The sequence below is a fragment of the Giraffa tippelskirchi genome, chromosome 11 (genome assembly GCF_054371585.1).
Source record: "Giraffa tippelskirchi isolate mGirTip1 chromosome 11, T2T-mGirTip1v1.2.pri, whole genome shotgun sequence".
Taxonomy (NCBI): domain Eukaryota; kingdom Metazoa; phylum Chordata; class Mammalia; order Artiodactyla; family Giraffidae; genus Giraffa; species Giraffa tippelskirchi.
In genome coordinates, this window is record NC_137285.1 from 34,792,652 (window position 1) to 34,814,812 (window position 22,161).

The window sequence follows — 22,161 nt, forward strand, 5'->3', positions numbered from 1 at the left end:
ATTATAAATTTAAGCATATAAAATTAAGGAAAAGTTTCAGACTTGATTGTCAGAATGTTAACAGTGTATAGTCCATGTCTACATTATATTCTGAGATTAGGATCAAGTCTCTGTGAATTCATATTTTCTGTCTTAAAAGTAAAATTTTGGAATTGTTTTAATAGTTGGTATTCTTTCTATTAATCCATAACTGCTTCTATGCAGATCCAGTTCTGCATACTTGATATTTGAGATCTTATAATTTAGTATGAATTGATTATTGTCCATTTCTGTAATGTATTCTGTAAATAGCATTTTTATAAGAAAGCTAAACATACGTCAAAATAAATTTAGTGATAAAGCCAATATGAAAATATTTGTATAAATATATAAGAGAACTTTATGACTTTAAAGACCAAAATTGAGCATATAAAATCTTATGGAACTGATTAACATTTAAAGAATTTTATGTGGTGTTTACTTATGTGTAATATATATACTTAGTTAAACTGTCTAAATGTTAATATTCTCATTGTTAATTCAGATATTTTTTATATACTACTGTGTGTTAACCATTTGATGTTCAATGGTGAGGAAACAGACATGCGGCTTATGGTTAGGCAGTTAATATAGATAAATAGATAAGTACAGTGTATGATTACAAATTTGAGAAGTCTTACAAAGATAATCAAAGGATGCTGGAATAGAGAATAATGGGAGGTAGTGGGGTTGCCTAGATTGTATTGACATGAAAGGTCTATCACAGAAGGTAATATTTAAACTGGAACTTAAAGGATGAGGAAGAATTGAAGATGGGAAGATTTAGGGGTACTATATTCAGGGAATAGGACCAGGACCTTAAAGCTTCATGGGAGTTTTAAGGAAATGTGATATAATCTCTTATATTTCGGCTACCAAGTAGAATTGAATTGTCATTAAGCAAAGAGGAAGTGGGATGATGACTACGAGACTGTCTCAGTAGTCTGTGCAAGACATAATATACTTGGACTTAAGTATGGAAATGTGATAAATGGAGTGGAAAATCCTTACAGATGTATGCATTTGAGTAATATGTATTGAAGAAGGAAGAAACATAGTAACAGTCACAAAGTTTTTATTTTGAGGTTGTACCCATTTCTTATCTTGCCTAAAATAAATTGCCCATGCCAAAATTTTAAAATGTTCTGTTTATTCCATGTGAAAATATGTTGGTATATGAATGTTTCAGTATAAAACCGAATGGTACTTGCTTTGAAGAACTGAGGTTAGAATTGCTGTGAGAAGTTAGAATTATTAATATTTTAATATTTTCAATGAATCTTGTTTTGCTCAGGCAGTCAAATGTCTGGAGAAAATAAGCCAAGGAGTTCATATCTTTAGACAACTTTAAAAGTAGAACATAAAATCTTTTTTCTTCACTAGATCTAAATAACAGGCTAGCATTTAAAAGGATTTAGTTTGGTTATTGAAGTACATTATTTATTTTGTTATCTTTTATGGATTTCCCTGGAGGAGGGCATGGCACATGGCAACCCACACCATACTCTTGCCTGGAGAATTCCATGGACAGAGGAGCCTGATGGGCTACTCTCCATGAGGTCACAAAGAGATGGACAAACTGAAGCAACTTAGCATGCACGCATGGATATAAAATACAATCTAGTTTTTCCTATAATTTACTGTTTCTCTGGGATTCTTTCCCAGTTATATACTATTTTGTCTTCTTTTGCATATGTTTAAAATTTCATAAAATGAGAAGTTTAAAAGAAAAAGTTGATTGTGCTACAAGACTCTCAAATTAGCTTTTTCTAAGTAAAGCCCAATTTAAAGAGGAACTACGGAGGAAAGACATTTGAAGTGCTTATTTTTAAGGTTTAGTTGTGTAGTCTACTCTCGTTGCTGAATCCTCACAGCCCTACTCTGTCATTTGTCTGAATAATAAGAAGATGAAATTGACAGTTGAATATTTTTTGTGATTTTCTCAATTTGTCTGTTAAACATTTATATTTTACATATCAAAATCACATTAACAAGGTAGTTTGGATATTCAGAAATATCAGTTGATAGCATAAAGTTAGAGAATAACTAATATTATAATTCTAGTCTATAAGTAATGTTTTATTTTATTTTAGGTTATCAAACAAGGGCTCACAGCTAACTCTTTACTAGACAGAGGAATGCAACTTTCAGGATCAACTTCAAAGTAAGTAAAAATTATGTACTTTTGAAGTTTTAAGTCAGTCTGTCTTGATTATTAGATCATAGAGTTTATTCTGAGAAATAACCATTCTTTACCTGATCATAGTATTTATTTTATGAATTAATTGGCCCAAATAATTTAACTCTGTTGTCTTTCATGGCTTTGCCTACATTTATGATCATTCAGTAGCATTTCTTTTGATATACTATGCAAACCACAACTTGGCATATTAAAATCAGGAACTAACAAGAATTTAGTATTACAAATTTTATATTTTGGAAATGTCCCATAAAATAAGTATATCAAAAAAAGTTTTATATTTAATGTATTAACTATCTTAGATCAGCTTGCATCTTAGTGCCTCATTTGTCTTATCCTTGAAGAGTATTTGGGACATATCTAGTCCAATTTCATGAAATTTGTAGTTGAAATAATTACAAGTTTAAGGGTTAAAGAGACTCCAACTGCCATTTTTTTGTGTGTGTGGTCTTTTAAATATATACTTTGCTTGTTAAATTGTATAGTACACCATATACTCCGCTGGAAAAGAAAGCTGTTGATAACACCGATGATGAGACATTAACAGAAGAGTGGACCTTGGATCAACCAGTCTCCCAGACTAGGACCACAGCCATAGTTGAAGTAAAAGGAACCGTTGATATTGTTCTGTCTCCCCTAGTAGCTGAAGCTTTAGACAGGTATTAATTTTGTGTAAAAGTGCAACTACTATTTTATAAAATAATAAATGTATGTGATAATGATTAGTGTATGTGATATAATATTTTCATGAGAAAGAATGATGAATAATTATTGATGAAAGATTCTATTTTGATTGAGTAAAAATGAAAATATATTTAAAAGGAACTGTGTTTCAGTTATTATTTTTTCCTTTCTCAGCTTAAATAATTATATATTATAATATTATTATATTACATTTTCTACTTTTTGTTTTTGGTCTGTTGAGCATAAAAATGACCAAATACCCAGGAACAGAATTACTAAGGTTAATGAAGGGATAAAGAGGAAATAATCTATTCTCTGTCCTACAAGGGGATTATAGTCTATCTAAGGAGAAAAAACTAACATGAATAAAATCCAGAATAGAACACAATAGGATAGATTAGATAAACTAGATCACAGTATTAAGTGATATTAAAATGCTTCATTTACTGTTTTTCTTCCCTCAGGTATATTGAAGCCATGGTTCATTGTGCTAGTACTCGACATCCAGCAGCAATTGTGGATGATCTACATGTCAAAGTTCTCAGGGAAGCTGTCCAGAATAGCAAGACTACCTTCTCAGAAAATGTAAGAACTTTTTGTTGAGTGAGTGCGGCAATTTGAGTATTCTTCACATGTACATAGTAGCCAAACTCGAAAAACTTGAATATACTAAAACTTTATCAGTCATTTAAATTGGAATACGGGTGGACACTTCTAAACAACCTTTATATGTCATTGGCTCTGTAAGAGATAGCATGTATGACTATCAGTTCAGTTCAGTTGCTTTGTTGTGTCTGACTCTTTGCAACCCCGTGAGAACCCCCTGAACAGTATATGACTATACTATGTATTAAATAAGAGTAATATATGTATTAAAATGTGGCTTTTTTTTTTTTTTTTTTTTTTTGGAAGTAGTTTAATTCCAAGCCTTTCCTAAAGAGCTTTGGTCCTAAGTGAAGGAGTGTTGTTTAGGACTGGTACATTCATTTTCTAAGAAAGCAAATCTGTTTATTATTTTGACTTTCCTCTGAGATTAGATAACTTGTATCTTAATATTTTTGAAGTTATTTTTGTTCACCTCAGTGAATCAAGCCACTGTCTTCTGGTGTGTGATACTTTCCTTGCATTGTGGTCTGAGTCACAAAGCCACTTTCTTACCAGTCATGTCTTAGTGCTCATCAGTGACTGTTCACTTGAATTCAAGTTTATCTGAGCTGTGTTTGGACTAGGGACCAGGCGAGGTGAAATTAAAGCTATTTTTAGTGATCCAGTTATTCAGAATATATTGGCATTTCATGTGATAGGTAATTGAGCTAGAGTAGTACAAATCAAAAGAAATTTGAAAATATTCCCAGCCAACAAGGAGAGCTAGTTATCAGAAACCAAATAGGTTTTTAAGTACATAGAATTTGGTGATCCTTTAAAAAAAACCTATTATTGTTATTACCATCTTTTCTGTCCATTTTCGCGTAGGCTGATTTAGCTTTATTATGTATCACTTTTCTCAACCTTGGGACTTCTAGTCTGTTTCCCAGCTTTTCTAAGGTTTAGACTTTAAGACTGGGAATGCTAAACCAGATGGCAGCTAGTATATAGATAGGTATAAAGGAGCACAGTGAATAACAAGTTGCTGTTGTAGATGATGTGGAAATTATTAAAGGTCTGTGAAATAATAATACTACTTTTAATCTTTTTAGCTATCTTCCAAGCAAGATGTTAGAGGAAAAAAAACTGAACACTCTACCATAGGAATGACTAATCAAGGACAAACACAGACAAATCCTATAATGAAGCAAGATAATGTAACAATTAAAGGTCTTCAGGCTAATGTTAGCATACCAAAGGTAAAAATTTAATATTTACAAAAGATTTTTCTGAAAGAAAATATTGTGGTGATTTTTATTCTAAACTAAATGGTGGTAGAATAAAGTGTAACATCAAATTTTTTAATTTTATTTCCTTGATGATCTAATGTAAGAATTAATGTGACGTAAATAGTTTACCTAAACAGAATGTTGGTTAATATGTTACTAATATTTAAATAACATTTACTAAAATGTTTCATAACCATCCAGTAGGAATTTCATTATTATTTTATGAGAGTTTATAAGCTTTGCCTTCATTATACTCTCATACACATAGATAGATATGCCATTCCTGACAGTAGTTTTTAATTTTCCTGTATTTCTTGTGTTTAAGTGGTAACTTTTTACTTTTCAACTCTGAAATATGTGACATTTTGTGTGTTAGGTGAACTTATGTTTGCTACAAGCCTCAGTAGAGGAATCTCCAAATACAGCTCCTAGTAGGAGTGTGACTCATGTTTCCTTAGTAGCACTGTGTTTTGACAGAATTGCTACACAAGTTCGTATGAACAGGTAAGAAAGAGTTTATTAACCTGAGCTGTGACTATCTTGATGGATGTAAAAGCAAGCCTTAACCGTCTTTTCAGTATATTTCAGAAAATTCTGATGTTAAAACTCAAGACTGATATTGGAATTTCAAATCTCATTTTTATATTAGCAAAGTGGGTTTTAAAAAGTTTACACAGTTTTTATTCATACTGTCTTTCAGTAAACACTGAAGAATTTTTTTATTAATATTGGTTTAATTAAAATAGTGGAATGTTTTTTTTTTAAAAAAAGAAAACTAGTTAAGTATTTTTACTGAGCTATATTATTTAAATGTTAACCATCATACTCTTTCTTTTTTCATGAAGAGGTGTGGTTGAAGAGAGTTCAAACAGTGCAGACCCTGGTAGAACATCAAATTTTGATAGGTACGTTCATGCAACTAAGATGCAGCCTCAGTCATCTGGATCTCTCAGATCAAATGCTGGAGTGGAAAAAGGCAAAGAGATTGCAGCCAAGTTAAACATTCATCGAGTTCATGGGCAACTGAGGGGTCTTGATACAACAGGTAGGAGTCTACAACATATTTTTTCTTTGACATATATAAATGTAAGAGGATTTCGCAAAAGGAAACATAATATTTTTCCGTTGAATATTGCTTCAATTTTAGTATTTCATAAGTAAAAGGTATGTCTATATGAACACAGAATGTTTAACTACTGCAAAAGATAAGGTAAATTTTGGTAGGAAGGTGAGTGGTATGGCCGCAAATTAGGAACTGCTTCTATCTCCGATCTGTTTTCTTCGTGGTATCTGTTTGCTCATTATAGAACAGAGAGAGTATGATCTTTATAGTCTTTGCTTTCTTTTTAAAACCATTCTGTTGACACAGCTTTGTTAAAAAGGAATAATTGTGGTATCAAAAGTAGATAGTCAAATCTGTAAAATATAGTACCAAAAGGAATGACAGGCGTAGCTGTGGGCTTCTTAAAATACTGTCTTTGAAGAATTTTCAATAAACTGAAGAAATTGTCCAGTTGACTGTTACATGAAAAGTGGAAACCAAAGCTGGATTTGTAAAATGATCTCTAAAGAGCTGGTAGGAAACTTAGTTCAAATGTAAACAAGTTACCTATAGGTGGTAAATTTCCATGAATTTCTTTATCTTCTTTTTGCTTTTCTGTATTCATAAGCTGTAATCAGAGAAAGGAATTATAAAAAAATGATAAAGTAAAAAACTTGGGATGTTAATGTCCATATGGCATATTGAAAATGATGGAATTATGACAATATCTATGAGGAATTGTTATATAAAATGTTAGCATAAAGCAGTCTTTGAGTAAAAGGTATAGTTTTCCTGGGAAAGAATGTTTTTCCTAAGTCTAGGTAATTAATTTAAATAATTTTTATTTTGTAAAATCACAAGTCAGTATTTAAAATAATTTACTATGAAGCCGAATTATTCAGGAACTTTTTAAGTTTAGACTTTTAGATTTTTTTCTATATAATCTTTTGGAAATTATCCTGTCTCTGAATAATTATTTGTTAATTATGGAATCTTCTTTTCACCTTCTTACTTACTTTCACTTTAACATGATTCTGGAACTTTTTAATTAGTATGGCATTAGGGAATGTTATTTTAGAAACTGGTTGGTTCATTGTTTCTTCGACAGAATACTAAGATCTCTTTTAGGACAACCACTGTGTCAAATGTTTACATTATTTATTATTTTTTAAAAATATACAAACCTCTATTTTTAAAAATGGTCATTTTGTTCTCTTTTGATAATAGATATTGGTACCTGTGCCATCACTGCTATTCCTTTTGAGAAGTCCAAAGTTTTATTTACTCTTGAAGAGCTGGATGAGTTTGCTTTTGTGGATGAAACTGATCAGCAAGCTGTTCCAGATGTAACTCGAATAGGTCCCAGCCAGGAAAAATGGGGTTGGATAATGTTCGAATGTGGACTTGAAAATTTAACAATAAAAGGTAAGCTTTTTAAATTTCTGCTTTAAGGGAACAAATTGGACACAGATTGCTGAAATGTTTTGAACAAACATGACTTTCAGTAAGCTGAAGCATCATATTCAAGCGGAAAGTATGGCATCTGAGATTATTTAATAGGAGTAGGTGCCCCATCCCAGTTGTGTTAAGTGGATCTTTATGGAATTATCATGTGATTCAAAACTGGCAGAGCATCTAGACAGAAAAATCATCAATACCTGAACAAAGCAGTGTATAGTTCAGAAAAAATTCTTGCATAAAATATAAAACATCTTAACTTTAGGAAGTTTGTGTCTTTGGAAACAGGATCTTTGATTAGTAGAGCCTTGCCATGTAGGACGAAAATACTGTAAATCCTTTATTTGGTGATCAGTCAGTTCAGTCAGTCAGTCATGTACAACTCTTTGTGACCCCACGGACTGCAGCATGCCAGGCTTTCCTGTCAATCACCAACTCACAGAGCTTGCTTAAACTCATGTCCTAGAGTCGGTGATGGCATCCAACCATCTTATCCTATGTCAACCCCTTCTCCTACTGCCTTCAATCTTTCCCAGCATCAGGATCTTTTCCGATGAGTCAGTTCTTCACATCAGGTGGCCAAAGTGTTGGAGCTTCAGCATCACTCCTTCCGATGAATATTCAGGACCGATTTCCTTTGGGATGGACTGGTTTGATCTCTTTGCAGTCCAAGGGACTCTCAAGCATCTTCTCCAACACCACAGTTCAAAAGCATCAATTTTTCTGCTCTCAACTTTCTTTATAGTCCAACTCTCCCACCCATACATGACTACTGGGAAAACCATAGCTTAGACTAGATGGAACTTTGTCCGCAAAGTAATGTCTCTGCTTTCTATTATTCTGTCTAAATCTGTCATAGCTTTTCCTCCAAGGAGCAAGCGTCTTTTAATTTCAAGGCTGCAGTCACCATCTGCAGTAATTTTGGAGCCCAAGAAAATAAAGTCTGTCACTGTTGCCATTGTTTCCCCATCTATTTGCCATGAAGTGATGGGACCGGATGCCATGATCTTAGTTGTCTGAATGTTGAGTTTTAAACCAACTTTTTCACTCTCCTCTTTCACTTTCATCAAGAGGCTCTTTAGTTTTTCCTTGCTTTCTGCCATAAGGGTGGTGTCATCTCTGTATCTGAGGTTATTCATGTTTCTCCCGGCAATCTTGATTCCAATTTGTGCTTCATCCAGCCCAGCATTTCTCATGATATACTCTGCATATAAGTTAATTAACCAGGGTGACAGTATACAGCCTTGATGGACCTTTCCCGATTTGGAACCAGTCTGTTGTTCCATGTCCAGTTCTAACTGTTGCTTCTTGACCTGCATGCAGATTTCTCAGGAGGCAGGTCAGGTGGTCTGGTATTCCCATCTTGAAGAATTTTCCACAGTTTGTTGTGATCCACAGTCAAAGGCTTTGGTGTAGTCAATAAAGCAGAAGTAGATGTTATTATGAAACTCTCTTGATTTTTTCGATGATCCACGGATGTTGGCAATTTGATCTATGGTTCCTCTGCCTTTTCTAAAATCCAGCTTGAACATCTGGAAGTTCACAGTTCACGTACTGTTGAAGCCTGGCTTGGAGAATTTTGAGCATTACTTTGCTAGTGTGTGTGAAGAGTGCAATTGTGTAGTAGTTTGAACATTCTTTGGCATTGGAATGAAAACTGACCTTTTCCAGTCCTGTGGCCACTGCTGAGTTTTCCATATTTGCTAGCATATTGAGTGCAGCACTTTCACAGCATCATCTTTTAGGATTTGAAATAGCTCACCTGGAATTCCATCACCTCCACTAGCTTTGTTTGTAGTGATGTTTCCAGACGCCCACTTGACTTCGCATTCCAGGTATGGCTCTAGGTGAGTAATCACAGCATCGTGGTTATCTGGGTCATGAAGATCTTTTTTGTATAGTTCTTCTGTATATTTTTGCTCCCTCTTCTTAATATCTTCTGCTTCTGTTAGGTCCATACCGTTTCTGTCCTTTATTGTGCTCATCTTTGCATGAAATATTCCCTTGGTATCTCTGATATTCTTGAAGAGATCTCGAGTCTTTCCCATTCTATTGTTTTCCTCTATTTCTTTGCATTGATTACTGAGGAAGGCTTTCTTATCTCTCCTTGCTATTCTTTGGAACTCTGCATTCAAATGGGTATATCTTTCCTTTTCTTCTTTTCCTTTAGCTTCTCTTCTTTTCTCAGCTATTTGTAAGGCCTTGTCAGACAACCATTTTACCTTTTTGCATTTCCTTTTCTTGGGGATGGTCTTGATCATTGTCTCCTGTACAATGTCACGAACCTCCGTCCATAGTTCTTCAGACACTCTGTCAGATCTAATGCCTTGAATCTGTTTGTCACTTCCACTGTATAATCATAAGGGATTTGATTTAGGTCATACCTGAATGGTCTAGTGGTTTTCTTTACTTTCTTCAATTTAAGTCTGAATTTTGCAATAAGGAGTTCATGATCTGAGCCACAGTCAGCTCCCAGTCTTGCTTTTGCTGACTGTATAGAGTTTCTCCATCTTTGGCTGCAAAGAATATAATCAGTCTGGTTTTGGTGTTGACCATCTGGTGATGTCCATGTGTAGAGTCTTCTCTTGTGTTTTTGGAAGAGGATGTTTGCTATGACCAGTGCATTCTCTTGGCAAAATTCTGTTAGCCTTTGCCCTGCTTCATTTTGTACTCCAAGGCCAAATTTGCCTGTTACTCCAGGTGTTTCTTGACTTCCTTCTTTTGCATACCAGTCCCTTATGATGAAATGGACATCTTTTTTGGATGTTAATTCTAGAAAGTCTTGTAGGTATTCATAGAACCATTCAACTTCAGCTTCTTCAGCATTACTGGTTGGGACATAGACTTGGATTACTATGATATTGAATGGTTTGCCTTGGAAATGAATAGAGATGATTCTGTCATTTTTGAGACTGCACCAAAGTACTGCATTTCGGACTCTTTTGTTGACTGTGAGGCCTACTCCATTTTTTCTAAGGGATTCTTGCCCACAATAGTAAATATAATGGTCATCTGAATTAAATTCGCCCATTCCAGTCCATTTTAGTTCATGGATTTCTAAATTGTTGATGTTCACTCTTGCCATATCCTGTTTGATCACTTCCAATTTACCTTGATTCATGGACCTAACATTCCAGGTTCCTATGCAATGTTATTCTTTACAGCATCGGACTTTACTTCCATCACCAGTCACATCCACAACTGAGTATTGTTTTTGCTTTGGCTCTGTCTCTTCATTCTTTCTGGAGATATTTCTTCACTCTTCTCCATTAGCATATTGGGCACCTCCTGACCTGGGGAATTCATCTTTCAATATCATATCTTTTGTCTTTTCATACTGTTATGGGGTTCTCATGGCAAGAATATGAAAGTGGTTTGTCATTTCCTTCTCCATTGGACCATGTTTTGTTAGAACTCTCCACCATGACCCACCCATCTTCTATGGCCCTACATGGCATTGAGTTAGGCAAGGCTGTGGTCCATGTGATCAGTTTGATTAGTTTTCTGTGAGTATGAATTTCATTCTATCTGCCTTCTGACAGATTAGGATAAGAGGCTAATGGAAGCTTCCTGATGGGAAAGACTGGCTGTCTACTGACTTATATTTTCTTTTACATTACTGACTATAACTTTAAAATAGGAAGGTTGAATTGTGTATAAGACTTTCACATTTAGTACTGTGTGTGCATGTGCTTAGTCGCTCCATTGTATCTGACACTTACAATCCCATAGACTGTAGCCTGCCAGGCTCCTCTGTCCATGGGATTCTCCAGGCAGGAATACTGGAGTGAGTTCCATTTCCTTCTCTAAGGGATCTTCCTGACCCAGTGATTGAACCCAGGTCTCCTGCATTGTAGTCAGACTCCTTACCGACTGAGCTATGAGGGAAGCCTCAGTAGTAGTGTTTATGCTTACAATCCCTTACCTCATGACGCAATATTATTATTACTTTTATATATAAGGATAAAATTTTTGTGGGAAAAATTCTTTATGAGGTTTTTATTTTTTTCTTTATAAAAATTGTAGAGTACAGCATTGAGACAACACCTAATGTTTTCAATAAATAAATTCTTTCATTTGTATAGGAGGAAGACAGTCTGGTGCTGTTTTATATAACGCTTTTGGAATTATGGGTAAAGCTAATGTCACAGAAAGGGGTGGAGTGCTGACATCCAATAATTCTTCTGATTCTCCAACTGGCAGCGGCTATAATACTGATGTCTCTGATGATAATCTTCCTTGTGACCGAACAAGCCCTTCGTCAGACTTAAATGGAAATTCTGTTTCTGATGAACAAGTTAGTGAATTTCTAATAATAATAATGCACTGGGAAAATAGAAAATTGCATACCCAAGTCACAATCAATTTCTGGAGTATACTTGCTTATCTTTCCATGTTGTAGATTTTGCTTAAATGGTAGCCAAGGCATTTTGGTGATTATATTATACAAGTGTAATTGCTAAAATTGCACTTATATCTGTAAATATATAATAACATTATACTTTGCTTATGTTAAACAATTTTATTTGTTGAATTAATGGAATTTCACAAAAGCAGAACTTTGTTTTTATCTTGTTTAAATGATTTTAGCAGAGTTCATTTTTTAAATAAACAGTTTTATTACTGGTAGTATTTCACATGTTTAAATAGTTTAACATTTTTGACAATATCTACCTATTTTGTTTGCAAGTGTATAAAAATGACTTCAAATGCAACTCATTATTTTTGTCATGTTATAATTTCATGATGATGAATATAGTAACAGCAATAATGAAAATGTTCAAAATTCTATAGACTACTGAATACTTGTACTACTACCTGATTGCTGATCTTGGGCACATTTTTTTTTTTTCTTTTTAGCATCTTGTATGTTTCTGAAATGAGTATTGTAATGATATTAACATTCTGGAGTTGTGATGATTGAAGGAGGCGGGTCATAAGAACGACTTAGCTTGGTGTATAGAGCATAGTAAGAACTTGGTAAACGTTGTTCTTAGACACACATATACTTCTGCTCATTTGAAAATTAGACCAATTGAAGAGGAAAGAAACTACCTTTTAACTAAGAAATATGTCTTAGTCATCCAGTATTCCTTGGTACAATCACTTCTAAAACTCTGGGTCTCTGGAAATTTATTTTTGAAATGTTTATTTTGATTTAATGCATAGTAAATAGGTTTTTTATATTTTAATTTTTTTATTTTTCTCAATTATGAAAGTGTGATAACACAATTATAGGAAACTTGGGAGATACAGAACAAGGTTGCATATGGTTCCACTATATATTACAATTATTTTTTTAAGTAGATAAATTCTTTTTTAGTTAGAGTTTCAGTATCAAACTCTCACAAATTAATAGAATGAATATACAGAGAAGTAGAAGGATATAGTATGGGCTTCCCTGGTGGCTCAGATAGTAAAGAATCTGCCTTCAATGCAGGAGACCCAGGTTCAATCCCTGGGTATACAAATAGTGACACAATTTTTAAAGGTTATATTCCAGTGCTATATAGGTGCTTCTCAGGTGGTGCAGTGGTAAAGAATTCACCTGCCAGTGCAGGAGACACAGAGATGCAGATTCAGTCCCTGGATTAGGAAGATCCCCTGGATAATGGAATGGCCACCCACTCTAGTATTCTTGCCTAGAGAATCCCATGGACAGAGGAGCCATGGGTTATAGTTCATGGCATTGCAAAGAGTCAGACACACAACAAAGCATAAAACAAAGCTTTCACCTGATCTTCAGAATTATATCCAATGACCTTTTAGATATCATCATTGAGATGTGCCGTAGGCACCAAATATTCAGTCAGTGTAAATCCAAATTTATTATTACTTTGTTTCACATGTTGTTTTAATTACTTGCTTATTTACAAGGCCCTCTCCCTTTATTTAAAATTCAAGTTCCTCTAGACCATTTTCTATATATTTGTATATTCTCAGTTGCCTGGCTCACAGCCCTTGTCTGAAACCCAAATGTATTTGAGAATTCAGATTTTTTTTCTTTAAAAGAAACATCATATGCCATATCCCTATACTGCCCCTCCCCTCTTCCCCTCTCCCCACTGGTACCCAAGAGTTTGTTCTCTATATCTATGAGCCTACTTCTTTTTTGTTATGTTCACTAGTTTGTTGTATTTTTTAGATTCCACATATACATAATTAAGTGTAGACTATTATGTATAAAATAAGCTACAAGAATATATTACACAGCACAGGGAATAAACCAATATTTTATGATAACTATAAATAGAATATAGTGTTCAGTCGCTCAGTCATGTCTAACTCTTGTGACCACACAGACTGTAGCCCACTGGCTCCTCTGTGTATGGGATTTCCCAGGCAAGAATACTGGAGTGGGTTGCCATTTCCTTCTTGGGGAATCTTCCTTGACCCAAGGATTGAACCTGCATCTCTTAGGTATCCTGCATGGGTGGGTGAGTTCTTTACCACTGTGCCACCTGAGAAGCACCTAAATGGAATATAACCTTTAAAAATCGTGTCACTCTATTGTATACCTGTAACATATAATATTGTATATCTATACTTCAGTAAAAAAAAAAATATATATATATATATATATATAAATTAAAAGGAAGATAATATGGCATGTGTACTATAAGCTTCTAGTGAAATCTTAAGTAACATTAACGTTACATCTTGAAATATTGAATATTTTTGCAGCATGACATTAATAAAAACACCAAATAGGATAGTCTCCCAACATTCATATCAGATTTTGATGCCACATTTACAAAACAGATTTAGATTTTCAGAATGTTGTGGATGTTGGAATTTGCAGATAAGGGAATGTAGACATCTGTTTAGTGGCTGCTGACTTTAAAATTGCTATGATCTATGACCCATACTTTTTTTTATAACATTTAGGATTCAAAGCTGTTTTGTGGATACTCTATTCCTTAATCATCCCACAAGCAAATGCCGACCTTTTCTTTATTTTGACCAATAATATCTAAAAGTGAATTAGAGACCTGTAAACAGATATAACAAGCAGTGGACTTTTTTTCTTTAATATTATGCTTTTTCCCTCCCTGCATTCTGAAGAGTGGTGATTACATGTTGAAAAAATATTATTCCTATTTTTTTCAATACAGGTTCAGATTAGCATATAAGATAACTAAGAAATTTCTATTGGAAAGTATTACTTATTTGAACATAGACTGTAATAGTATTTCTCATGGTGCTTTATCTAGAAGTTTGAAATTTCCCCTTAAAATAGAATGGAAAATAGATTGCAGTAAGAAGCAGAAGACCTTAATGCTGTCACTCACCCTCTGACATAATAGTTGGATGACCTCTGTGCTGTGTGTGCTCAGTCGCTCATTCATACCTGACTCTCTGCAACCCCGTGAACTCTATCCTGCCAGGCTCCTCTGTCCATGGCACTTCCCAAGCAAGAATACTGGAGTGGGTTGCCATTTCCTTCTCCAGGGGATCTTCCTAACCCCGGGATCAAACTCAGGTATTCTGCATTGGCAAGTGGATTCTTTACCACTGAGCCACCAGGGAATCCCCTAAAGGGAGTTAATCCTAATTCCATGGGTTTCCCTGGTGGCTCAGATGGTAAGGAGTCTACCTGCAATGCAGGCTACAGTTCTTACCTAGAAAATGCATATGCAGGAAATCTCACATTGGTGGGGGCTGCAAAACTAAACCTGTTTTATTTTACACTGTTATCTGTAGAACATGATTTGATGGAAAAGTTTTGTGCTTAAAACACTCTGTGCTAGTGTTTTTAAGGGACTATACATTAATAACTTTTAGTACTCTATTTTATACAGGATGAAGGAGTTGAATCTGATGATTTGAAAAAAGATCTACCTCTAATGCCTCCACCTCCAGATTCATGTAGCATGAAGTTGACCATCAAGGAAATTTGGTTTAGTTTTGCAGCTCCCACCAATGTGAGATCCCCTGCACATGCATTTTCTAGGTAAGAAATTTTTAAAATAGATTACTGTCCCTCGATTCCCCTGTTTTTTTTTAATTTTAAATTACATAAATTCTGTGTCATGTATCTTTTTGGATTGTTTTTCTAATATATCTAGTATTAGGGTTGCTACTTTTTTCCCATCTTTCTTACTTCACACTTTCTGTAGACATTATTCTCAGCTTGTTTAACCCTTTTTCTTTTCTAGAGTTTTATTTTAATTTTACATGTCACCATGTTGTGAGCTTTTTACTTTTTTCACCTTTAAGGGACTTTTGTATTTTTCTTTCTAATTCTATCATCCTTTGCATTTCCTACTTATATATTCAGAATCTATCTGCTGGTCAGAAGGAAAAGTAATTTTGCCTAAATAAAATAGCCACAGAGTACAATATGTATGGGAGATTGTTTGAAATAGTCTTAAAAACATTTGTTTATATATATATTTTTTCATTTTAAAAGGCAGCTGAACCTTTTAAGCACTGCAACTCCAGCTGTTGGTGCATGGCTTGTTCCCATTGATCAACTCAAGTCATCTTTAAACAAATTAGAAACTGAGGGGACCTTGAGAATTTGTGCTGTTATGGGATGCATAATGACAGAAGCGTTAGAGGTATGTCTTTCAACAATGCAAAGTGTCAAAGTTTATTATTGGAAATATTCCCTTATTATTTATTGTTGGAAAACATCAGACCTGCAAGTTCTTAATTTCTAGGTATCTTTTGTTTATTGTATCTTTGCTATATCCTTCTAAATCTGTTGTTTTGCTTTTCTCAGAATAAAAGTGTACATTTTCCCTTAAGAAGTAAATATAACAGACTTACAAAAGTTGCCCGCTTTCTCCAAGAAAATCCTTCATGTTTGCTGTGCAATATACTACATCACTACCTTCACCAGGCAAATTACTCCATCATTGATGATGCTACAATGGTAAGTTACTGGAATCATACGTTAGTTTTAAAAAAGCCTCTATTCTGTTGGGTAGCCACTGACACACAAGGTTTGAGATGAGTATGGAAAGTCCAAAGGAGAAATGTGATTAGAAATCCAGGCTTATAGACAAGATTGGGCTCAGATTAATGGTTTAGATGTTGCCAGCCTGAAGGTGTTAGAAGCAGTGAACATGAATGAGTCTTCTAAGAATATGTTGAGTGAGAAACTGGTCAGGGATGGATCCTCGATAAATACTGAAGTGGAAGGGGCATGGAGAGAGTGCATAGAGGTACACAAAGTGCTGAAGAGGGAAAGGAGAACCAGGGAAGACCATCTTAGATGCCAAAGGTATGATAAATTGCAAGCAAAAGTGTAGTCGTTAGTCATATTTCACATAAATGTTTAATAAGGGCTAATTAATAATTGAGGGGGGAATATATAACTATATGAATAGATTCAATATATCTCTGCCCTAGAAAAGCACTATGGAAGGTAACACATCGTGGTTAAGAGCTTAGAGCTTGAGGACCTCCCTCTCCACTCCAAGCTCCTGATCAACAGAGAATACACAAGAATCTTCAGCTAAATTAGTAATCAATGTATCAGTACTGTTGATGGCCATTCATGCTCCTGATAACCTCTAAGGAAAGAATCTGGAGTAAATTACGGATTTCATAAAAATACTCAGACCTTAGGTTGGTATAGTGCCTTCTACTCCCACTCTGTGAACTGAAGACTGGGAGGCCACAGTGCAAGGTTAACTTGCCCATCTAGTCAGAGGCAGAGAAATTAGAAAGAATGGTAGGAATTTCGCATGGATGGATGCTCTGCCAGGATATGGTTTCCACGTAAGAGGAAGAAACACAAGAGACCCTCGTTCCTTGGGTCTAGGAATGAAAGGGAAAACTAAGGAACCTGATATTCCTCAGGAAGTAAATGAGTGATTCCTGCCGTCTAGTAAGTGGCTCTCTTCAGTCAGAACCATTACTCCTAACACAAGGAATTGTAAGAAAGGCGAAGGAGAGGAGTTGGGTATTTTCTCCTTAGGCTAAGTCTGCGATAGGCCAGTTTTCTTTTTTAAAATCATCACTATGTGGAATAAAATATATTCTAAATTTTGTAATTGTTACTGATAATATATTTGTTTCAAAATAGTTACAAATCCTTTGTCTATCATTTAACTATAATAATCTATTATTTTTTAATGTTAAAATAGAGGTACTTACCTAATTTTTGAAGGAAATGTTTTCATTTCCTCTTTGCTTAATGAATATTCCAGGTGGCGCAAAATACATTTAATTCTTCAGTTGATCAAAACAGGTGAAGTGCATTGAATGCTTCTTACAGGGAATCCCACTTTTATACCCCATGTTTAGCCTCTTTATTTACCTGGTACAGTCTGTAGCGTTGCACAGAGTCAGACATGACTGAAGTGACTTATCACACACCTACACATGCTGTGTTTATTATGGAAAGATGCAGCTTTGTGTTTAGAGAGTGAGTTCTGTCATCAGCTTGAAATAGTGACTCCATAGTGTAAACCTGGACAAATGACTCGACATATAAATTCTCGTTTCTCTAAATGGAAGTTATGAGATTTAAATGAATAAATGCATATAGAACACTAAATAGTAATTATTATTGTTACACTAAGATGACTCCTAAGCATATCATTGTTGTCACAGAGTGATGGCCTTCCTGCTCTGGTAACTTTAAAGAAAGGTTTGGTTGCACTGGCAAGGCAGTGGATGAAGTTTATTGTGGTGACACCAGCCTTTAAAGGAGTTAGTTTACATCGACCTGCTCAGTCCCTGAAACCTCAGTCAGCTGTGGACCATGAACATGAAGATGGGCTTGGGCTGGACAATGGAGTTGGTCTTCAAAGTGATACCAGTGCTGATGGAGCAGAATTTGAATTTGATGCAGGTAATTCTGTAAATATTTTGGCTTGATATTATGTACTTGGAACATAATACTTTTGATAATTTTAATAAGTTTTGTCCCAAAATTGAAAACATCATGGCTTAATTATACAAGTCTGATTTGTATTGGTCCAAATAAATGGTAATGATGTTGGAATCTTTATGCACACTTCACTTTGAAGTTTAATTTTGTGAAATGCAGTAGAAATACAGAGAAATTCTTCTCCTAATCTATCTAGTACAATTAGGAGACATCTTTGTATAACTAGACTATTTTGAGTAAAACACATGAATTTTTTGAAATTTGTATTTGTCTGTTTATCAAACTCCCTATGCCAGTCTTTTGTAGATTTGAATTTTACCTGATGGTTTGATTCTGAATTTGTGTAATGTTTAGAGATATGCATTCAGCCTATAATTCTGTCATTATTATTATGACTGTGCAGGACAGAGGCAGTAGATAATGCATTTCAGAAATATACTTGCATACTTTAATGCTTTTTCAAAGTGTAATTTTTATTTTTATCATGATATATAATATTCAATGGAAATTTATCTTACGATTGTTTGAAAAACTATTAAAAGTACCATGGAAAAGGACAGTAGTCTTAAAATGAGAGCTTTCAGAACATTGATATATATTACTTTGCCAAGCTTTAAAAAAATTTCTTTTAAACTTCGTATTTAACAACTAAGTATGATATGAGTAATAGGGTGGATTTTTGTTATTTTGAAAAATTTCAAGTCTAACCACAAATTGAAAAAAATAGTGCAGAAATATTCTTTCTAATTGTCTGCAGATACCTAGGTTAATTTGTGAACATTTTGTACTTTCAGTTTAGTTGAACTGGTTTTTAATCTCTATGCCATTTGCGAGAAATATGTGAAAGATTAGAAGCTGTTTGTTTCTTTCTTGAGACTGAGGGAAAAGATTGGGGTTTGAAGAATAAAATAAAGAAGAATGAATATTATAGCAGAATCCATAATTAATTTTTCAAGAAATATGAAGAATTGAGTTTTGCTATACCACCAGGAACATTGGAGTGTTTCAAGATGTTTCAAGACTGTATGATAATCTATAGCCCACTTATTCTTTTGTACTGTTTTCAGCCACAGTCAGTGAACACACAATGCTACTGGAGGGAACAGCCAACCGGCCTCCACCTGGTAGCTCTGGACCTGTAACTGGAGCTGAGATAATGAGGAAGCTTTCTAAGACTCATACCCATAGTGACTCTGCTTTAAAAATAAAGGTACATTGTTGCTCTCTTTGTTAGAGTTACTTTGACTTACAGAGAAGACCTAAGCTTTTGTTATCTCAAATGTAAATATTAGGTATTCACCTTAAATACCCAAATAGTGCTTTTATGTTGAGATTAACATACCTAGTAACTTATAGTTTACACATGTCAAAGAAAATTATATTAACAATCAGTAATTAATATTGAATGAGGACTCCTTTAATTACCAAGCCTTAGGGCTGTCTTTTCAATTTATTGACTACTGTATTCAATAAAAGGACTTCCCTGTAGCTCAAACGGTAAAGAATCTGCCGCAATGCAGGAGATCCCTGCATTGGGAAGTTCCTATGGAGAAGGGACTGGCAATCCACTTCACTACTCTTGCCTGGAGAATTCCATGGATAGAGAAGCCTGGCAGGCTATAGTCCGTGGAATCGCAAAGAGTCGGGCATGACTGAGCGACTAACGCACACATGTACACATATTTAATAAAAACAATGTTGAACATGAGTGTACCTATGGCTGATTTTTGTTGATGTATGACAGAAAACCACAAAATTCTGTAATGCAAATAAATACCCTTCAATTAAAAAAATAAAGTGGAAAATGTTAAAAATGTTGATCAACTTATAATTATTAGCTTTAATGAGAAGTTTTACTGATAGTGCATGATCAATATACAGTTTAAATAGTTAATAAAGTTAAATAGTGTATGTTGTTGAACATATAAGAAAAGAGACATTTTCATTCATATTAGTACTGGGTGAGAGTGTAAATTGGCATAACCTCTTTGAAGAGCAACTTGTCAATTTTTAATTGTAAAATTTTAAACATAATGCCTTTTAACCTGAATGCTCACAGACACATGTCCAAGAATGTTCTTTACGACACTGTTTATAATAGGAAAATAATGGAAGCAACATAAATGACTGAGAACTAATAAATAATGTACCTTCATATGGATGCATATTATGAAGACTTCAAAAAGATAGAGTAGATCTCTAAATGGACATGGAATGATCACCAAAGCACATTCATTCAAGTAAAAATAAGGTATAGGACAATATATATCTCTGTGTTAAAAAGGATAAACATGTATATGTGCTTATATACCCAATTTATTTATGGAAGGATAGATAAGAAATGGTTAAGAGGACTTTTGGGGCAAGGGATCTAGTAGACTGGAGTTCAGGAGATGCTTTTAATTGGCTAGTCTTTGTGCTTTTGAAAATTTTATTCTATGTAAGCATTGTTCTTATAATGAAAACATTTAATGACAGTTTGATATACATTTTTTAAAGTTTGGGCTATAAGGTTTATTCTGTTTCTGCAATGCAGTTACAAGCCTGGGACACTTTAAATTCTCAACCCCTTAATCTGTCTCAGAATTACTCCTTTTCTTTTTTAAAAGAATTATTTATTTTTAGTTGGAAGATCATTGCTTTACAATGTTGTGTTGGTTTCTGCCGTATATAATTTGAATCAGCCATAGGTATACACATGTGCCCTAGAATTATTCCTGGTTTATAATCTTTCCAAAGGCTCTGATCATATTACTATTAACGCTGTTCTCAGAAATTTTTTGAACATTCCTTTGTTTATGGATTATGAAGAATTGAAATTAAAAGTACTTTGTTTCAGATCTCCGCTTATTAGGATATTTCTGTCTGCATGGTCTTTCTTTGTACTGTTTTAAACTGATCTGGAATTCCAGTCTTAGATGTGACAGATCAGATAGAGATTGGTCAATTGTGTAACTTTTGATTTTTTTTTATTTTCTTCAGAGAATTGCTGGCAATTCTTTTTGGCGTATAAGAGCTTTACAGAGAATCAGGTCTTAGCACAGAGATTTATTATCAGGGTATTAAGAAGGGTGGTATAGTGTGAAGAATTTTGGGATATATGTCTTGATACCAGACTCCCACTTCAGATTTTAAAGGGAGTTGTAGCTGTGAGTGTGCTTAGTTTTGTCCGACTGTTTGTGACGCTATGGACTGTAGCCCGCCGGGCTTCTCTGTCCACCCAGGCAAGAAAACTGGAGCAGGTTGCCATTTCCTACTCCAGGGGATCTTCCCGACCCAAGAATCAAGCCCCTGTCTCTTGTGTCTCCTGCACTTCAGGCACATTCTTTACCACTGAGCCACCAGGGAAGCCCCTAAAGGGAGATTAATCATTGTTAAAATTAAGTGAATGATACTAAATGCTGTCCTTTGCATTGTACTGTAGAGTTTTAAAGCATTATTACATACATTTGAGATTCACCGCAATTCTAGTAGACATAAAGTGTTTAGGTAGATATGGTTGTATTAATGTGAATAATAGAGTAATAAAAGCAGTGAGTCATTGTGGTTGTCCATAGTCTTTTTTATGTGCATAAGAAAGAGCCCCATGTTGTTCTCTCTGCAGGGCATTCACCCGTATCATTCTCTGAGCTATACCAGTGGTGACACTGCCACAGATTCTCCGGTGCATGTGGGCCGTGCAGGAGGAGCAGTTAAGGAGAGTCCAAGGAAGGAAAGCCTACTCAGCTACCTGACTGGAAGCTTTCCAAGCTTGCACAACCTTCTGGAAGGGACCCCTCAGAGAAGTAGTGCAGCAGTGAAAAGTAGCTCCCTGACGAGAACAGGTATATCCTTAGTTCTGACAATTATCAGTTTACTTCTGTGGGAGATTTAAAAAACAAAAAAAATAGGACTTATGTTTATTCAGATATATATTTTGGATGCATACCTAGTCTTTTGTATGACAGCTTATCTTTGAGAGTGTTTTTTGGGAAACTCTTCTGTTTAACTTGTTGGTGATTCTTAGTTTGCATTTTTAAATTGTAGCATCTGCTGT

At 34.6% G+C, this 22,161-nt stretch overlaps 1 protein-coding gene across 1 annotated transcript in view; it reads left to right on the top strand.

The window, feature by feature from the left end:
* BLTP1 (bridge-like lipid transfer protein family member 1) overlaps positions 1-22,161 on the top strand; it is a 382,818-nt gene that overhangs the window by 278,345 nt on the left and 82,312 nt on the right. The window contains exons 36-49 of the mRNA XM_081544847.1: positions 2,112-2,182; positions 2,704-2,877; positions 3,367-3,487; positions 4,600-4,746; positions 5,153-5,280; positions 5,622-5,821; positions 7,046-7,243; positions 11,362-11,573; positions 15,079-15,230; positions 15,690-15,840; positions 16,005-16,157; positions 17,846-18,086; positions 19,193-19,335; positions 21,730-21,949. Coding sequence (XP_081400973.1) covers positions 2,112-2,182; positions 2,704-2,877; positions 3,367-3,487; positions 4,600-4,746; positions 5,153-5,280; positions 5,622-5,821; positions 7,046-7,243; positions 11,362-11,573; positions 15,079-15,230; positions 15,690-15,840; positions 16,005-16,157; positions 17,846-18,086; positions 19,193-19,335; positions 21,730-21,949 — 2,311 coding nt within the window. The remainder of the gene's footprint in view (positions 1-2,111; positions 2,183-2,703; positions 2,878-3,366; positions 3,488-4,599; positions 4,747-5,152; positions 5,281-5,621; positions 5,822-7,045; positions 7,244-11,361; positions 11,574-15,078; positions 15,231-15,689; positions 15,841-16,004; positions 16,158-17,845; positions 18,087-19,192; positions 19,336-21,729; positions 21,950-22,161) is intronic.